At 47.7% G+C, this 17,048-nt stretch overlaps 1 protein-coding gene across 2 annotated transcripts in view; it reads left to right on the top strand.

Moving 5' to 3' along the window:
- Positions 1-17,048, top strand: part of LOC143801457 (uncharacterized) — a 418,090-nt gene that overhangs the window by 282,088 nt on the left and 118,954 nt on the right. Inside the window, exons 4-5 of one of the 2 annotated variants that reach the window (XM_077281251.1) lie at positions 281-404; positions 561-640. The exons of the other annotated variant lie outside the window; for it this stretch is intronic. Of the exons in view, the coding sequence (XP_077137366.1) occupies positions 281-404; positions 561-640 (204 nt within the window). The remainder of the gene's footprint in view (positions 1-280; positions 405-560; positions 641-17,048) is intronic. 2 annotated transcript variants of the gene reach the window in all.

The following is a 17,048-nucleotide window of genomic DNA, read 5'->3' as shown; positions in this document are numbered from 1 at the left end:
ATTATACAGGATGGCACTGGAGGATTCTGGGTGATGAGCGGAGAGGTGACTGCTGGGATATTATACAGGATGGCACTGGAGGATCCTGGGTGATGAGCGGAGAGGTGACTGCTGGGATATTATACAGGATGGCACTGGAGGATTCTGGGTGATGAGCAGAGAGGTGACTGCTGGGACATTATACAGGACTGGAGGATTCTGGGTGATGAGCGGAGAGGTGACTGCTGGGACATTGTACAGCACTGGAGGATTCTGGGTGATGAGGTGTGGTTGTTGTCAGGTTCCTATAAGGTGTCAGGACGTCGCTGTCTATCTCTCCATGGAGGAGAGGGAGTATCTAGAAGGACACCAGGATCGGTACCAGGACGTGATGATGGAGGAGCTCCGGCCTCTTGCAGCACGAGGTGAGAGGAAACCTTCCCCTGACATCAGATTGTCTCTTCAGCGTTGGTCGGTTGCTATTAGTGATGCAGCCACAGATATTTCTGTTCTGTGGTCACCTGCTACTACTCTCATCATCACATGTCACAATCTGTTCCATCACTTTGTGTCTTCTACAGATGGATCCAGGAGGAGAAATCCACCAGAGAGATGTCCCCGTCCTCTGTGTCCCCCGGAATGTCCGGAGGAGGATCATCAGGTAGACTGCACTGAGCCCTGTACCGGATCTGTATATGGGGGGACATTTCTGATCGAGGTCATAGATGTCACAGATTTTCCTGGTTTCTTTTATTATTATTATTATTATTATTATTATTATTAATATTATTTCTATAGCACCATTGATTCCATGGTGCTGTACATGAGGAGGGGTTACATACAAGTTACAGGTATCACTTACAGTAAACTAACAATTACAGACTGATACAGAGGGGCGAGGACCCTGCCCTTGCGGGCTTACATTCTACAGGATGGTGGGGAAGGAGACAGTAGGTTGGGGGTTGCAGGAGCCCCGGTGTTGGTGAGGCGGTAGCTCCGGTGGTGGTGAGGAGGCAGCGGGGTCAGTCCAGGCTGTAGGCTTTCCTGAAGAGATGGGTTTTCAGGTTCAGTCTGAAGGATCCGAATGTGGTTGATAGTCGGACGTGTTGGGGCAGAGAATTCCAGAGGATGGGGGATATTCTGGAGAAGTCTTGGAGGTGATTGGGTGAGGAGCGAATAAGTGTGGAGGACAGAAGGAGGTCTTGGGAGGACCGGAGATTATGTGAGGGAAGATATCGGGAGATTAGGTCAGAGATATATGGAGGAGACAGGTTATGGATGGCCTTGTAGGTCAGTATTAGTAAGACTGTGGAGACCTGGGTGTCGTAACCAGTGCCTTCCCCCCTCCCATCAATCCCGTAATGAAACACCCACAGTCCTAGGTGGGTTGAACAGGTCGGTCACAGTTTATTAATTAAATAAGCTGAGAAGGGCAATTACATATCGTAAAGGGCGCTCGCGCCGAGCTCCTGTCCGTGATCGACAGGGGAATTGGACCAACGAGTGACTACGACCTTTGCCCTCCTCCGCTTCTTCCGCTGTGACTTAATAAAGGTTACAAGGGTTAGTTATATCACGTACGTATATATATATATATATATATATATATATATATATATATATATATATATATATATATAATTATTATTTTTTTTTTTTTATGTAAAAACATTACAATAGCATTTACACATTTACATCATCCCGCGGGTTAGTATCGTCTTTAGCCTTTAAAAAAGGGAGGGAGGGTGGGACAATGCTTCCAGGTGTCCGCCGGGAAGAAAAGAGAAAGTTCCCGGCCGGACGCCTGGATTTAACCCCTGTAGGAGTGGCCGCAGGACCCCTCCCCTCCAGTGACCACTGGCCGGCTGGGGGTCTTCTAATTAGTGCATCACTAAGGGGGAGTGATGCCAGGGGGGAACTGGCACTGACATCCTTTAATGCTGCTCTATCTAGGTGCTCCCCAGTCAGAGACGCGCACCTTATACAGTACCGCGTCTGCCATTTGAACTGGATACGCTGAGGAGATTGGGAGCCAGTGAAGAGATTTGCAGAGGGGGGAAGCGGAGGAGTAGCGAGGAAAGAGATGAATTAGTAGGGCAGCAGAGTTAAGGATGGACTGGAGAGGTGCAAGGGTGTTAGCAGGGAGGCCACAGAAAGGATGTTGCAGTAGTCAAGGCAGGAGATGATGAGGGCATGCACAAGCATTTTAGTAGATTGAGAGTTGAGGAAAGGACGGATTCTGGAGATATTTTTGAGCTGGAGGCAACAGGAGGTGGAAATAGCTTGGATGTGTGGTTTGAAGGACAGGGCAGAGTCAAGGGTTACTCCGAGGCAGCGGACTTCCGGTAAAGGGGACAGCATGATGTCGTTAATGGCGATAGATAGGTCATGTAAGGAATATCTATGGGATGAAGGAAAGATGATGCGTTCAGATTTGTCCACATTGAGTTTGAGGAAGCGAGAGAAGAAGAAGGAGGATATGGCTGATAGACACTCCGGGATTCTGGACAGCAGAGAGGTAATGTCTGGGCCAGAAAGGTAGATCTGAGTGTCATCAGCATAAAGGTGGTACTGGAATCCATGGGACTTTATGAGTTGTTCCAGGCCAAGTGTATAAATTGAGAAGAGTAGGGGTCCAAGAACAGAGCCTTGGGGGACTCCAACAGAGAGAGGGTGGGATGAGGAGGTAGTGTGGGAGTGGGAGACGCTGAATGTGCGGTTGGAAAGGTATGAGGAGATCCAGGATTAGGCGAGGTCTTTGATGCCAAAGGAGGAGAGGATCTGTAGTAGGAGGCAGTGGTCAACTGTGTCGAAAGCAGAGGACAGCTCTAGAAGGAGGAGTACAGAGTATTGTCCGTTAGCTTTGGCTGTAAGTAGGTCGTTAGTGATTTTGGTCAGGGCTGTTTCCGTTGATTGATGGGGCGGAAACCAGATTGTAGATTGTCAAAAAGCAAGTTAGATGAGAGGTGGGAGGAAAGTTCAGCATGGACGTGCTGCTCCAGGAGTTTGGAAGCGAATGGGAGCAGCGATATTGGGCGATAGCTGGACATGGCAGTTGGGTCGAGGGTTTGCTTTTTAAGGATAGGCGTGATTGTGGCATGTTTGAACGCAGAGGGGAAGGTGCAGAAGTTAGTGAGAGGTTGAAGAGGTGGGTTAAGGATGGGATAAGTGTGGTGGTGAGGTTGGGGAGGAGATGGGATGGGATGTGGTCGAGCGCACAGGTGGTGAGGTGCGATTTGGAAAGGAGACAATTAAGCCCCCCTTCAGTGATGTTGGATAGGGAGGTTATGGGGTTTGGGCATTGGTCTGGTATACAAAGGGGTTGTGGTGTTTGGACAATGAAGACTTGCCTTGTCTGGTCGATCTTATTTTTAAAGTGTGTGGCAAAGTCCTCAGCAGAGATGAGGGAGGTTGGAGGGGGCAGTGGAGGGCGGAGGAGGGAGTTAAAGGTTTTGAATAACTGTTTGGGGTTGAAGGATTGGGATGATACAAGGGTTGTGAAGTCGCCTGTTTAGCAGAGGTGAGAGCAGATTTGAAAGCGAGTGTTGCCTGTTTGAATGCAGTGAAGTTGTCTTGCGAATTCGTTTTCTTCAAATGCCGCTCCGCAACCCTGGACACTTGCCAGAGCTTTTTAGTGATGTTATTGTGCCAGGGTTGTCTATTGATACGTCGCACTCTGCCATGTACGAGAGGGGCGACCGTGTCAATAGCTGAAGGGAGAGTGGCATTGTAGAAAGCAGCGGCAGTGTCTGTGTCGTGGAGTGAGGATATGGATGCCAGTAGTAGGATGGAGTCAGAGAGTGTGTGGGTGTCTAGGTGTGAGAGGTTTCTGCGGGGGTGTGCATGTTGCTGGACATGGGTGACCGGTGAGGAGGACAGGGATGAGAAGGTGAGCAGATGGTGGCCGGATAGAGGGAGAGGGGAGGTGGTGAAGTTAGATAGAGAGCAGAGACGGTGAAGACCAGGTCTAGTGTATGTCCGTCTGTGTGGGTGGGTGGGAAGGACCACTGAGTAAGTCCGAAAGATGAAGTAAGGGACAGAAGTTAGGAGGCTGTTGACTGAAGGGTATCAGTGGGGATGTTGAAGTCACCCATGATGATGGTGGGAATTTCAACAGACAGAAAGTGAAGGAGCCGGGTGGAGAATTGGTCAATAAACGCAGTGGCCGGGCCCGGAGGTCGGTATATGACGGCCACTTGGAGATTGGAGGGAGAGTAGATGTGGACAGAGTGGATTTCAAAAGAGGGGAGGATAAGGAGGGTAGAGGTGGGATTGGGTTAAAGGTGCAATTTGAAGAAAGGAGAAGACCCACTCCTCCACCATGTCTGTTGCCGGGGCGAGAGGTGTTGGTGAAGTGGAGGCCGCCGTAACACAGCGCAGCAGGGGAGGCAGTGTCAGGGGGTGCCATGTTTCTGTGAGGCCGAGGAAGGCAAGCTTGTGAGAGAGAAAAAGGTCGTGAATCGCATGTAGCTTATTGCAGATTGAGCGGGCATCCAGAGTGCTCCAGAGAGAGGGAGCGGGGGGGTGTCAGGGGCACAGGTTTTATGTTGGAAAGATTGCGGTAGTTCATATTAGATAGGGAGTGGTAGGAGGGGGTAGTCATGGGAGGTATGAGCTGTGGGGGTCCAGGGTTGGGAGATATGTCTCCAGCAGTGAGGAAAAGCAGAGAGGGAGAGCAGGTGGGAGAAGGAGAGTGGCCGACTTGTTTTATTAGGACAGATTTGAGGTTGAGGAGCAGTTCAGCAGAGGAGGACAGGTGGGGAGGAAAGAGGGAGAGATGGTTATTTGGTTAGAGGGTGCTGGAGTTTGTGATAGCGAAGGAGAGTGAGGATTAGTGGAGTAAACACTGTAAGGGCTTATGTAAACAAGGTGAAGGAGTTAAGGTACCGTTACACTAAACGATTTACCAACGATCACGACCAGCGATCGTGATCGTTGGTAAGTCGTTGTGTGGTCGCTGGGGAGCTGTCACACAGACAGCTCTCTCCAGCGACCAACGATCAGGGGAAAGACTTCGGCATCGTTGAAACTGTCTTCAACGATGCCGAAGTTCCCTGCAGCACCAGGGTAAACATCGGGTTACTAAGCGCAGGGCCGCGCTTAGTAACCCGATATTTACCCTGGTTACAAGTGAACACATCGCTGGATCGGCGTCACACACGCCGATCCAGCAATGACAGCGGGTGATCAGTGACGAAAAAAAGGTCCTGATCGTTCCCTACGACCAACGATCACCCAGCAGGGGCCTGATCGTTGGTCGCTGTCACACATAACGAGATCGTTAAACGGGATCGTTGCTACGTCACCAAAAGCGTGACGTTGCAACGATATCGTTAACAATATCGTTATGTGTGAAGGTACCTTAAGATTGGTTAATAGCAAAGCTAGATCCAAGTAATGAGAAGTGCTTACTCTGCAGACATACCCAAAAGAGACAGATCATACAGTGGGGTCCTGACTCCGGCCGTAACTAACTGCCGGTGAAATAACTGCGGCGTCTCGATGCTTGGCTGCGTGATGCTTTACTGCAGGGATGCGCGTGCCTGACCCCACACACATGCACCCCTTAGGATGCTACTAAATTTATAGGGCTGAGTAAAGGATCAGGTGAGAGGGATTGTGGGATCTTATTGGGGATAAATTAGCAGTTGGCCAACACCCCAGGGGAGGATACATGATCAAAGGCACTGAGCCTGGCTGCAACCATATGCGGTAAGGGTATGTGCACACGTTGCGGATTTCTTGCAGAAATTTCCTGAAGAAAACCGGAAATTTTCTGCAAGAAATCCGCATTTTTTTTTTTGCGTTTTTTTTCCGTTTTTTTCGCGTTTTTTTAGCATTCTGCAAGCGTAATTAGCTTGCAGAATGCTAAAGTTTTCCAAGCGATCTGTAGCATCGCTTGGAAAACTGACTGACAGGTTGGTCACACTTGTCAAACATAGCGTTTGACAAGTGTGACCAACTTTTTACTATAGATGCAGCTTATGCAGCATCAATAGTAAAAGATAGAATGTTTAAAAATAATAAAAAAAATAAAAAAATGCTTATACTCACCCAGACATCTCACCGGCGTCCGGCTCCTTTTCCTATAGCTGGTCTGTGCGCACAGGACCTCCCGTGACGTCACGGTCACGTGAGCGGTCACATGACCGCTCACGACCAATCACAGGACAGTGACGTCATCGGCAGGTCCTTCACCGCACACCAGCTACAGGAACCGAGCGGCAGCGTGCAGTGGAGGCGGGAACACTGCGCGGGACATCGAGGGTGAGTATAGGACTGTTTTTTATTTTAATTCTTATTTTTTGACCACTTATATGGTGCCCAGTGCGTGGAGGAGAGTCTCCTCTCCTCCACCCTGGGTACCAACCGCACATAATCTGCTTACTTCCCGCATGGTGTGCACAGCCCCGTGCGGGAAGTAAGCAGATCAATGGACCCCTAGGTGTGCGGAATCCCTGCAATTCCGCATTTTTAATGAACATGTTGCTTTTTTTTCCGCTATGCGATTTTTTCGCGGAAAAAATCGCAACATTTGCACAAAAAATGCGGAATACCCTGTAAATAATAGGAGGCATATGTAAGCGTTTTTTTTTCGCGTTTTTATCACGTTTTTATAGCGAAAAAACGCGAAAAAAACGCTAAAAATCCTGAACGTGTGCACATGGCCTGACACCTTGCACCAGATAATATCTCCTGTGAACCCAGCATGGATGTGCAGCAGTAAGTAATAGAAAGCAACAAATGGACTTAGCAAACATTCAACAGGCAGGATGATGGGCAGCAGATGACAGGAAGCAGAGATTGTACCAGTAAAGGAATTGTTACAGGATGATGGGCAGCAGATGACAGGAAGCAGAGATTGTACCAGTAAAGGAATTGTTACAGGATGATGGGCAGCAGATGACAGGAAGCAGAGATTGTACCAGTAAAGGAATTGTTACAGGATGATGGGCAGCAGATGACAGGAAGCAGAGATTGTACCAGTAAAGGAATTGTGGCAGGAAGATGAGCAGCAGATGACAGGAAGCAGAGATTGTACCAGTAAAGGAATTGTGGCAGGATGATGAGCAGCAGATGACAGGAAGCAGAGATTGTACCAGTAAAGGAATTGTTACAGGATGATGGGCAGCAGATGACAGGAAGCAGAGATTGTACCAGTAAAGGAATTGTTACAGGATGATGGGCAGCAGATGACAGGAAGCAGAGATTGTACCAGTAAAGGAATTGTGGCAGGAAGATGGGCAGCAGATGACAGGAAGCAGAGATTGTACCAGTAAAGGAATTGTGGCAGGATGATGGGCAGCAGATGACAGGAAGCAGAGATTGTACCAGTAAAGGAATTGTGGCAGGATGATGGGCAGCAGATGACAGGAAGCAGAGATTGTACCAGTAAAGGAATTGTGGCAGAATGATGGGCAGCAGATGACAGGAAGCAGAGATTGTACCAGTAAAGGAATTGTGGCAGGATGATGGGCAGCAGATGACAGGAAGCAGAGATTGTACCAGTAAAGGAATTGTTACAGGATGATGGGCAGCAGATGACAGGAAGCAGAGATTGTACCAGTAAAGGAATTGTGGCAGGATGATGAGCAGCAGATGACAGGAAGCAGAGATTGTACCAGTAAAGGAATTGTTGCAGGAAGATGGGCAGCAGATGACAGGAAGCAGAGATTGTACCAGTAAAGGAATTGTGGCAGGAAGATGGGCAGCAGATGACAGGAAGCAGAGATTGTACCAGTAAAGGAATTGTTGCAGGATGATGGGCAGCAGATGACAGCGAGCAGAGATTGTACCAGTAAAGGAATTGTGGCAGGATGATGAGCAGCAGATGACAGGAAGCAGAGATTATACCAGTAAAGGAATTGTGGCAGGAAGATGGGCAGCAGATGACAGGAAGCAGAGATTGTACCAGTAAAGGAATTGTTGCAGGAAGATGGGCAGCAGATGACAGGAAGCAGAGATTGTACCAGTAAAGGAATTGTGGCAGGAAGATGAGCAGCAGATGACAGGAAGCAGAGATTGTACCAGTAAAGGAATTGTGGCAGGATGATGAGCAGCAGATGACAGGAAGCAGAGATTGTACCAGTAAAGGAATTGTTACAGGATGATGGGCAGCAGATGACAGGAAGCAGAGATTGTACCAGTAAAGGAATTGTTACAGGATGATGGGCAGCAGATGATAGGAAGCAGAGATTGTACCAGTAAAGGAATTGTGGCAGGAAGATGGGCAGCAGATGACAGGAAGCAGAGATTGTACCAGTAAAGGAATTGTGGCAGGAAGATGGGCAGCAGATGACAGGAAGCAGAGATTGTACCAGTAAAGGAATTGTGGCAGGATGATGGGCAGCAGATGACAGGAAGCAGAGATTGTACCAGTAAAGGAATTGTTACAGGATGATGGGCAGCAGATGACAGGAAGCAGAGATTGTACCAGTAAAGGAATTGTGGCAGGATGATGGGCAGCAGATGACAGGAAGCAGAGATTGTACCAGTAAAGGAATTGTGGCAGAATGATGGGCAGCAGATGACAGGAAGCAGAGATTGTACCAGTAAAGGAATTGTGGCAGGATGATGGGCAGCAGATGACAGGAAGCAGAGATTGTACCAGTAAAGGAATTGTTACAGGATGATGGGCAGCAGATGACAGGAAGCAGAGATTGTACCAGTAAAGGAATTGTGGCAGGATGATGAGCAGCAGATGACAGGAAGCAGAGATTGTACCAGTAAAGGAATTGTTGCAGGAAGATGGGCAGCAGATGACAGGAAGCAGAGATTGTACCAGTAAAGGAATTGTGGCAGGAAGATGGGCAGCAGATGACAGGAAGCAGAGATTGTACCAGTAAAGGAATTGTTGCAGGATGATGGGCAGCAGATGACAGCGAGCAGAGATTGTACCAGTAAAGGAATTGTGGCAGGATGATGAGCAGCAGATGACAGGAAGCAGAGATTATACCAGTAAAGGAATTGTGGCAGGAAGATGGGCAGCAGATGACAGGAAGCAGAGATTGTACCAGTAAAGGAATTGTTGCAGGAAGATGGGCAGCAGATGACAGGAAGCAGAGATTGTACCAGTAAAGGAATTGTGGCAGGAAGATGGGCAGCAGATGACAGGAAGCAGAGATTGTACCAGTAAAGGAATTGTTGCAGGATGATGAGCAGCAGATGACAGGAAGCAGAGATTGTACCAGTAAAGGAATTGTGGCAGGATGATGGGCAGCAGATGACAGGAAGCAGAGATTGTACCAGTAAAGGAATTGTTGCAGGATGATGGGCAGCAGATGACAGGAAGCAGAGATTATACCAGTAAAGGAATTGTGGCAGGAAGATGGGCAGCAGATGACAGGAAGCAGAGATTGTACCAGTAAAGGAATTGTTGCAGGATGATGGGCAGCAGATGACAGGAAGCAGAGATTGTACCAGTAAAGGAATTGTGGCAGGATGATGGGCAGCAGATGACAGGAAGCAGAGATTGTACCAGTAAAGGAATTGTGGCAGGATGATGAGCAGCAGATGACAGGAAGCAGAGATTATACCAGTAAAGGAATTGTTACAGGATGATGGGCAGCAGATGACAGGAAGCAGAGATTGTACCAGTAAAGGAATTGTGGCAGGATGATGAGCAGCAGATGACAGGAAGCAGAGATTGTACCAGTAAAGGAATTGTTACAGGATGATGGGCAGCAGATGACAGGAAGCAGAGATTGTACCAGTAAAGGAATTGTGGCAGGAAGATGAGCAGCAGATGACAGGAAGCAGAGATTGTACCAGTAAAGGAATTGTGGCAGGAAGATGGGCAGCAGATGACAGGAAGCAGAGATTGTACCAGTAAAGGAATTGTTACAGGATGATGGGCAGCAGATGACAGGAAGCAGAGATTGTACCAGTAAAGGAATTGTGGCAGGAAGATGAGCAGCAGATGACAGGAAGCAGAGATTGTACCAGTAAAGGAATTGTGGCAGGAAGATGGGCAGCAGATGACAGGAAGCAGAGATTGTACCAGTAAAGGAATTGTGGCAGGATGATGGGCAGCAGATGACAGGAAGCAGAGATTGTACCAGTAAAGGAATTGTGGCAGGATGATGGGCAGCAGATGACAGGAAGCAGAGATTGTACCAGTAAAGGAATTGTGGCAGAATGATGGGCAGCAGATGACAGGAAGCAGAGATTGTACCAGTAAAGGAATTGTGGCAGGATGATGGGCAGCAGATGACAGGAAGCAGAGATTGTACCAGTAAAGGAATTGTTACAGGATGATGGGCAGCAGATGACAGGAAGCAGAGATTGTACCAGTAAAGGAATTGTGGCAGGATGATGAGCAGCAGATGACAGCGAGCAGAGATTGTACCAGTAAAGGAATTGTGGCAGGAAGATGGGCAGCAGATGACAGGAAGCAGAGATTGTACCAGTAAAGGAATTGTTGCAGGATGATGGGCAGCAGATGACAGCGAGCAGAGATTGTACCAGTAAAGGAATTGTTGCAGGATGATGAGCAGCAGATGACAGGAAGCAGAGATTGTACCAGTAAAGGAATTGTGGCAGGAAGATGGGCAGCAGATGACAGGAAGCAGAGATTGTACCAGTAAAGGAATTGTTGCAGGAAGATGGGCAGCAGATGACAGGAAGCAGAGATTGTACCAGTAAAGGAATTGTTGCAGGATGATGAGCAGCAGATGACAGGAAGCAGAGATTGTACCAGTAAAGGAATTGTTGCAGGATGATGGGCAGCAGATGACAGGAAGCAGAGATTATACCAGTAAAGGAATTGTGGCAGGAAGATGGGCAGCAGATGACAGGAAGCAGAGATTGTACCAGTAAAGGAATTGTTGCAGGATGATGGGCAGCAGATGACAGGAAGCAGAGATTGTACCAGTAAAGGAATTGTGGCAGGATGATGGGCAGCAGATGACAGGAAGCAGAGATTGTACCAGTAAAGGAATTGTGGCAGGATGATGAGCAGCAGATGACAGGAAGCAGAGATTATACCAGTAAAGGAATTGTTGCAGGAAGATGAGCAGCAGATGACAGGAAGCAGAGATTGTACCAGTAAAGGAATTGTGGCAGGATGATGGGCAGCAGATGACAGGAAGCAGAGATTGTACCAGTAAAGGAATTGTTACAGGATGATGGGCAGCAGATGACAGGAAGCAGAGATTGTACCAGTAAAGGAATTGTGGCAGGAAGATAGGCAGCAGATGACAGCAAGCAGAGATTGTACCAGTAAAGGAATTGTTGCAGGATGATGGGCAGCAGATGACAGGAAGCAGAGATTATACCAGTAAAGGAATTGTTGCAGGAAGATGGGCAGCAGATGACAGGAAGCAGAGATTGTACCAGTAAAGGAATTGTTACAGGATGATGGGCAGCAGATGACAGGAAGCAGAGATTGTACCAGTAAAGGAATTGTGGCAGGATGATGGGCAGCAGATGACAGGAAGCAGAGATTGTACCAGTAAAGGAATTGTTACAGGATGATGGGCAGCAGATGACAGGAAGCAGAGATTGTACCAGTAAAGGAATTGTTACAGGATGATGGGCAGCAGATGACAGCAAGCAGAGATTGTACCAGTAAAGGAATTGTGGCAGGAAGATAGGCAGCAGATGACAGCAAGCAGAGATTGTACCAGTAAAGGAATTGTGGCAGAATGATGGGCAGCAGATGACAGGAAGCAGAGATTGTACCAGTAAAGGAATTGTTGCAGGATGATGGGCAGCAGATGACAGGAAGCAGAGATTGTACCAGTAAAGGAATTGTGGCAGGATGATGAGCAGCAGATGACAGGAAGCAGAGATTGTACCAGTAAAGGAATTGTGGCAGGAAGATGGGCAGCAGATGACAGGAAGCAGAGATTGTACCAGTAAAGGAATTGTGGCAGGATGATGGGCAGCAGATGACAGGAAGCAGAGATTGTACCAGTAAAGGAATTGTGGCAGGAAGATGGGCAGCAGATGACAGGAAGCAGAGATTGTACCAGTAAAGGAATTGTGGCAGGATGATGGGCAGCAGATGACAGGAAGCAGAGATTGTACCAGTAAAGGAATTGTGGCAGGATGATGGGCAGCAGATGACAGGAAGCAGAGATTGTACCAGTAAAGGAATTGTGGCAGAATGATGGGCAGCAGATGACAGGAAGCAGAGATTGTACCAGTAAAGGAATTGTGGCAGGATGATGGGCAGCAGATGACAGGAAGCAGAGATTGTACCAGTAAAGGAATTGTTACAGGATGATGGGCAGCAGATGACAGGAAGCAGAGATTGTACCAGTAAAGGAATTGTGGCAGGATGATGAGCAGCAGATGACAGGAAGCAGAGATTGTACCAGTAAAGGAATTGTTGCAGGAAGATGGGCAGCAGATGACAGGAAGCAGAGATTGTACCAGTAAAGGAATTGTGGCAGGAAGATGGGCAGCAGATGACAGGAAGCAGAGATTGTACCAGTAAAGGAATTGTTGCAGGATGATGGGCAGCAGATGACAGCGAGCAGAGATTGTACCAGTAAAGGAATTGTGGCAGGATGATGAGCAGCAGATGACAGGAAGCAGAGATTATACCAGTAAAGGAATTGTGGCAGGAAGATGGGCAGCAGATGACAGGAAGCAGAGATTGTACCAGTAAAGGAATTGTTGCAGGAAGATGGGCAGCAGATGACAGGAAGCAGAGATTGTACCAGTAAAGGAATTGTGGCAGGAAGATGAGCAGCAGATGACAGGAAGCAGAGATTGTACCAGTAAAGGAATTGTGGCAGGATGATGAGCAGCAGATGACAGGAAGCAGAGATTGTACCAGTAAAGGAATTGTTACAGGATGATGGGCAGCAGATGACAGGAAGCAGAGATTGTACCAGTAAAGGAATTGTTACAGGATGATGGGCAGCAGATGATAGGAAGCAGAGATTGTACCAGTAAAGGAATTGTGGCAGGAAGATGGGCAGCAGATGACAGGAAGCAGAGATTGTACCAGTAAAGGAATTGTGGCAGGAAGATGGGCAGCAGATGACAGGAAGCAGAGATTGTACCAGTAAAGGAATTGTGGCAGGATGATGGGCAGCAGATGACAGGAAGCAGAGATTGTACCAGTAAAGGAATTGTTACAGGATGATGGGCAGCAGATGACAGGAAGCAGAGATTGTACCAGTAAAGGAATTGTGGCAGGATGATGGGCAGCAGATGACAGGAAGCAGAGATTGTACCAGTAAAGGAATTGTGGCAGAATGATGGGCAGCAGATGACAGGAAGCAGAGATTGTACCAGTAAAGGAATTGTGGCAGGATGATGGGCAGCAGATGACAGGAAGCAGAGATTGTACCAGTAAAGGAATTGTTACAGGATGATGGGCAGCAGATGACAGGAAGCAGAGATTGTACCAGTAAAGGAATTGTGGCAGGATGATGAGCAGCAGATGACAGGAAGCAGAGATTGTACCAGTAAAGGAATTGTTGCAGGAAGATGGGCAGCAGATGACAGGAAGCAGAGATTGTACCAGTAAAGGAATTGTGGCAGGAAGATGGGCAGCAGATGACAGGAAGCAGAGATTGTACCAGTAAAGGAATTGTTGCAGGATGATGGGCAGCAGATGACAGCGAGCAGAGATTGTACCAGTAAAGGAATTGTGGCAGGATGATGAGCAGCAGATGACAGGAAGCAGAGATTATACCAGTAAAGGAATTGTGGCAGGAAGATGGGCAGCAGATGACAGGAAGCAGAGATTGTACCAGTAAAGGAATTGTTGCAGGAAGATGGGCAGCAGATGACAGGAAGCAGAGATTGTACCAGTAAAGGAATTGTGGCAGGAAGATGGGCAGCAGATGACAGGAAGCAGAGATTGTACCAGTAAAGGAATTGTTGCAGGATGATGAGCAGCAGATGACAGGAAGCAGAGATTGTACCAGTAAAGGAATTGTGGCAGGATGATGGGCAGCAGATGACAGGAAGCAGAGATTGTACCAGTAAAGGAATTGTTGCAGGATGATGGGCAGCAGATGACAGGAAGCAGAGATTATACCAGTAAAGGAATTGTGGCAGGAAGATGGGCAGCAGATGACAGGAAGCAGAGATTGTACCAGTAAAGGAATTGTTGCAGGATGATGGGCAGCAGATGACAGGAAGCAGAGATTGTACCAGTAAAGGAATTGTGGCAGGATGATGGGCAGCAGATGACAGGAAGCAGAGATTGTACCAGTAAAGGAATTGTGGCAGGATGATGAGCAGCAGATGACAGGAAGCAGAGATTATACCAGTAAAGGAATTGTTACAGGATGATGGGCAGCAGATGACAGGAAGCAGAGATTGTACCAGTAAAGGAATTGTGGCAGGATGATGAGCAGCAGATGACAGGAAGCAGAGATTGTACCAGTAAAGGAATTGTTACAGGATGATGGGCAGCAGATGACAGGAAGCAGAGATTGTACCAGTAAAGGAATTGTGGCAGGAAGATGAGCAGCAGATGACAGGAAGCAGAGATTGTACCAGTAAAGGAATTGTGGCAGGAAGATGGGCAGCAGATGACAGGAAGCAGAGATTGTACCAGTAAAGGAATTGTTACAGGATGATGGGCAGCAGATGACAGGAAGCAGAGATTGTACCAGTAAAGGAATTGTGGCAGGAAGATGAGCAGCAGATGACAGGAAGCAGAGATTGTACCAGTAAAGGAATTGTGGCAGGAAGATGGGCAGCAGATGACAGGAAGCAGAGATTGTACCAGTAAAGGAATTGTGGCAGGATGATGGGCAGCAGATGACAGGAAGCAGAGATTGTACCAGTAAAGGAATTGTGGCAGGATGATGGGCAGCAGATGACAGGAAGCAGAGATTGTACCAGTAAAGGAATTGTGGCAGAATGATGGGCAGCAGATGACAGGAAGCAGAGATTGTACCAGTAAAGGAATTGTGGCAGGATGATGGGCAGCAGATGACAGGAAGCAGAGATTGTACCAGTAAAGGAATTGTTACAGGATGATGGGCAGCAGATGACAGGAAGCAGAGATTGTACCAGTAAAGGAATTGTGGCAGGATGATGAGCAGCAGATGACAGCGAGCAGAGATTGTACCAGTAAAGGAATTGTGGCAGGAAGATGGGCAGCAGATGACAGGAAGCAGAGATTGTACCAGTAAAGGAATTGTTGCAGGATGATGGGCAGCAGATGACAGCGAGCAGAGATTGTACCAGTAAAGGAATTGTTGCAGGATGATGAGCAGCAGATGACAGGAAGCAGAGATTGTACCAGTAAAGGAATTGTGGCAGGAAGATGGGCAGCAGATGACAGGAAGCAGAGATTGTACCAGTAAAGGAATTGTTGCAGGAAGATGGGCAGCAGATGACAGGAAGCAGAGATTGTACCAGTAAAGGAATTGTTGCAGGATGATGAGCAGCAGATGACAGGAAGCAGAGATTGTACCAGTAAAGGAATTGTTGCAGGATGATGGGCAGCAGATGACAGGAAGCAGAGATTATACCAGTAAAGGAATTGTGGCAGGAAGATGGGCAGCAGATGACAGGAAGCAGAGATTGTACCAGTAAAGGAATTGTTGCAGGATGATGGGCAGCAGATGACAGGAAGCAGAGATTGTACCAGTAAAGGAATTGTGGCAGGATGATGGGCAGCAGATGACAGGAAGCAGAGATTGTACCAGTAAAGGAATTGTGGCAGGATGATGAGCAGCAGATGACAGGAAGCAGAGATTATACCAGTAAAGGAATTGTTGCAGGAAGATGAGCAGCAGATGACAGGAAGCAGAGATTGTACCAGTAAAGGAATTGTGGCAGGATGATGGGCAGCAGATGACAGGAAGCAGAGATTGTACCAGTAAAGGAATTGTTACAGGATGATGGGCAGCAGATGACAGGAAGCAGAGATTGTACCAGTAAAGGAATTGTGGCAGGAAGATAGGCAGCAGATGACAGCAAGCAGAGATTGTACCAGTAAAGGAATTGTTGCAGGATGATGGGCAGCAGATGACAGGAAGCAGAGATTATACCAGTAAAGGAATTGTTGCAGGAAGATGGGCAGCAGATGACAGGAAGCAGAGATTGTACCAGTAAAGGAATTGTTACAGGATGATGGGCAGCAGATGACAGGAAGCAGAGATTGTACCAGTAAAGGAATTGTGGCAGGATGATGGGCAGCAGATGACAGGAAGCAGAGATTGTACCAGTAAAGGAATTGTTACAGGATGATGGGCAGCAGATGACAGGAAGCAGAGATTGTACCAGTAAAGGAATTGTTACAGGATGATGGGCAGCAGATGACAGCAAGCAGAGATTGTACCAGTAAAGGAATTGTGGCAGGAAGATAGGCAGCAGATGACAGCAAGCAGAGATTGTACCAGTAAAGGAATTGTGGCAGAATGATGGGCAGCAGATGACAGGAAGCAGAGATTGTACCAGTAAAGGAATTGTTGCAGGATGATGGGCAGCAGATGACAGGAAGCAGAGATTGTACCAGTAAAGGAATTGTGGCAGGATGATGAGCAGCAGATGACAGGAAGCAGAGATTGTACCAGTAAAGGAATTGTGGCAGGAAGATGGGCAGCAGATGACAGGAAGCAGAGATTGTACCAGTAAAGGAATTGTTGCAGGATGATGGGCAGCAGATGACAGGAAGCAGAGATTGTACCAGTAAAGGAATTGTGGCAGGAAGATGGGCAGCAGATGACAGGAAGCAGAGATTGTACCAGTAAAGGAATTGTTGCAGGATGATGGGCAGCAGATGACAGGAAGCAGAGATTGTACCAGTAAAGGAATTGTTACAGGATGATGGGCAGCAGATGACAGCAAGCAGAGATTGTACCAGTAAAGGAATTGTGGCAGAATGATGGGCAGCAGATGACAGGAAGCAGAGATTGTACCAGTAAAGGAATTGTTGCAGGATGATGGGCAGCAGATGACAGGAAGCAGAGATTGTACCAGTAAAGGAATTGTGGCAGGATGATGAGCAGCAGATGACAGGAAGCAGAGATTGTACCAGTAAAGGAATTGTGGCAGGATGATGGGCAGCAGATGACAGGAAGCAGAGATTGTACCAGTAAAGGAATTGTGGCAGGAAGATAGGCAGCAGATGACAGCAAGCAGAG

The sequence above is a fragment of the Ranitomeya variabilis genome, chromosome 1 (assembly GCF_051348905.1).
Source record: "Ranitomeya variabilis isolate aRanVar5 chromosome 1, aRanVar5.hap1, whole genome shotgun sequence".
Taxonomy (NCBI): domain Eukaryota; kingdom Metazoa; phylum Chordata; class Amphibia; order Anura; family Dendrobatidae; genus Ranitomeya; species Ranitomeya variabilis.
The sequence above is the reverse complement of the archived record's forward strand: the minus strand, read 5'-3'. Positions and strand labels throughout refer to the sequence as shown.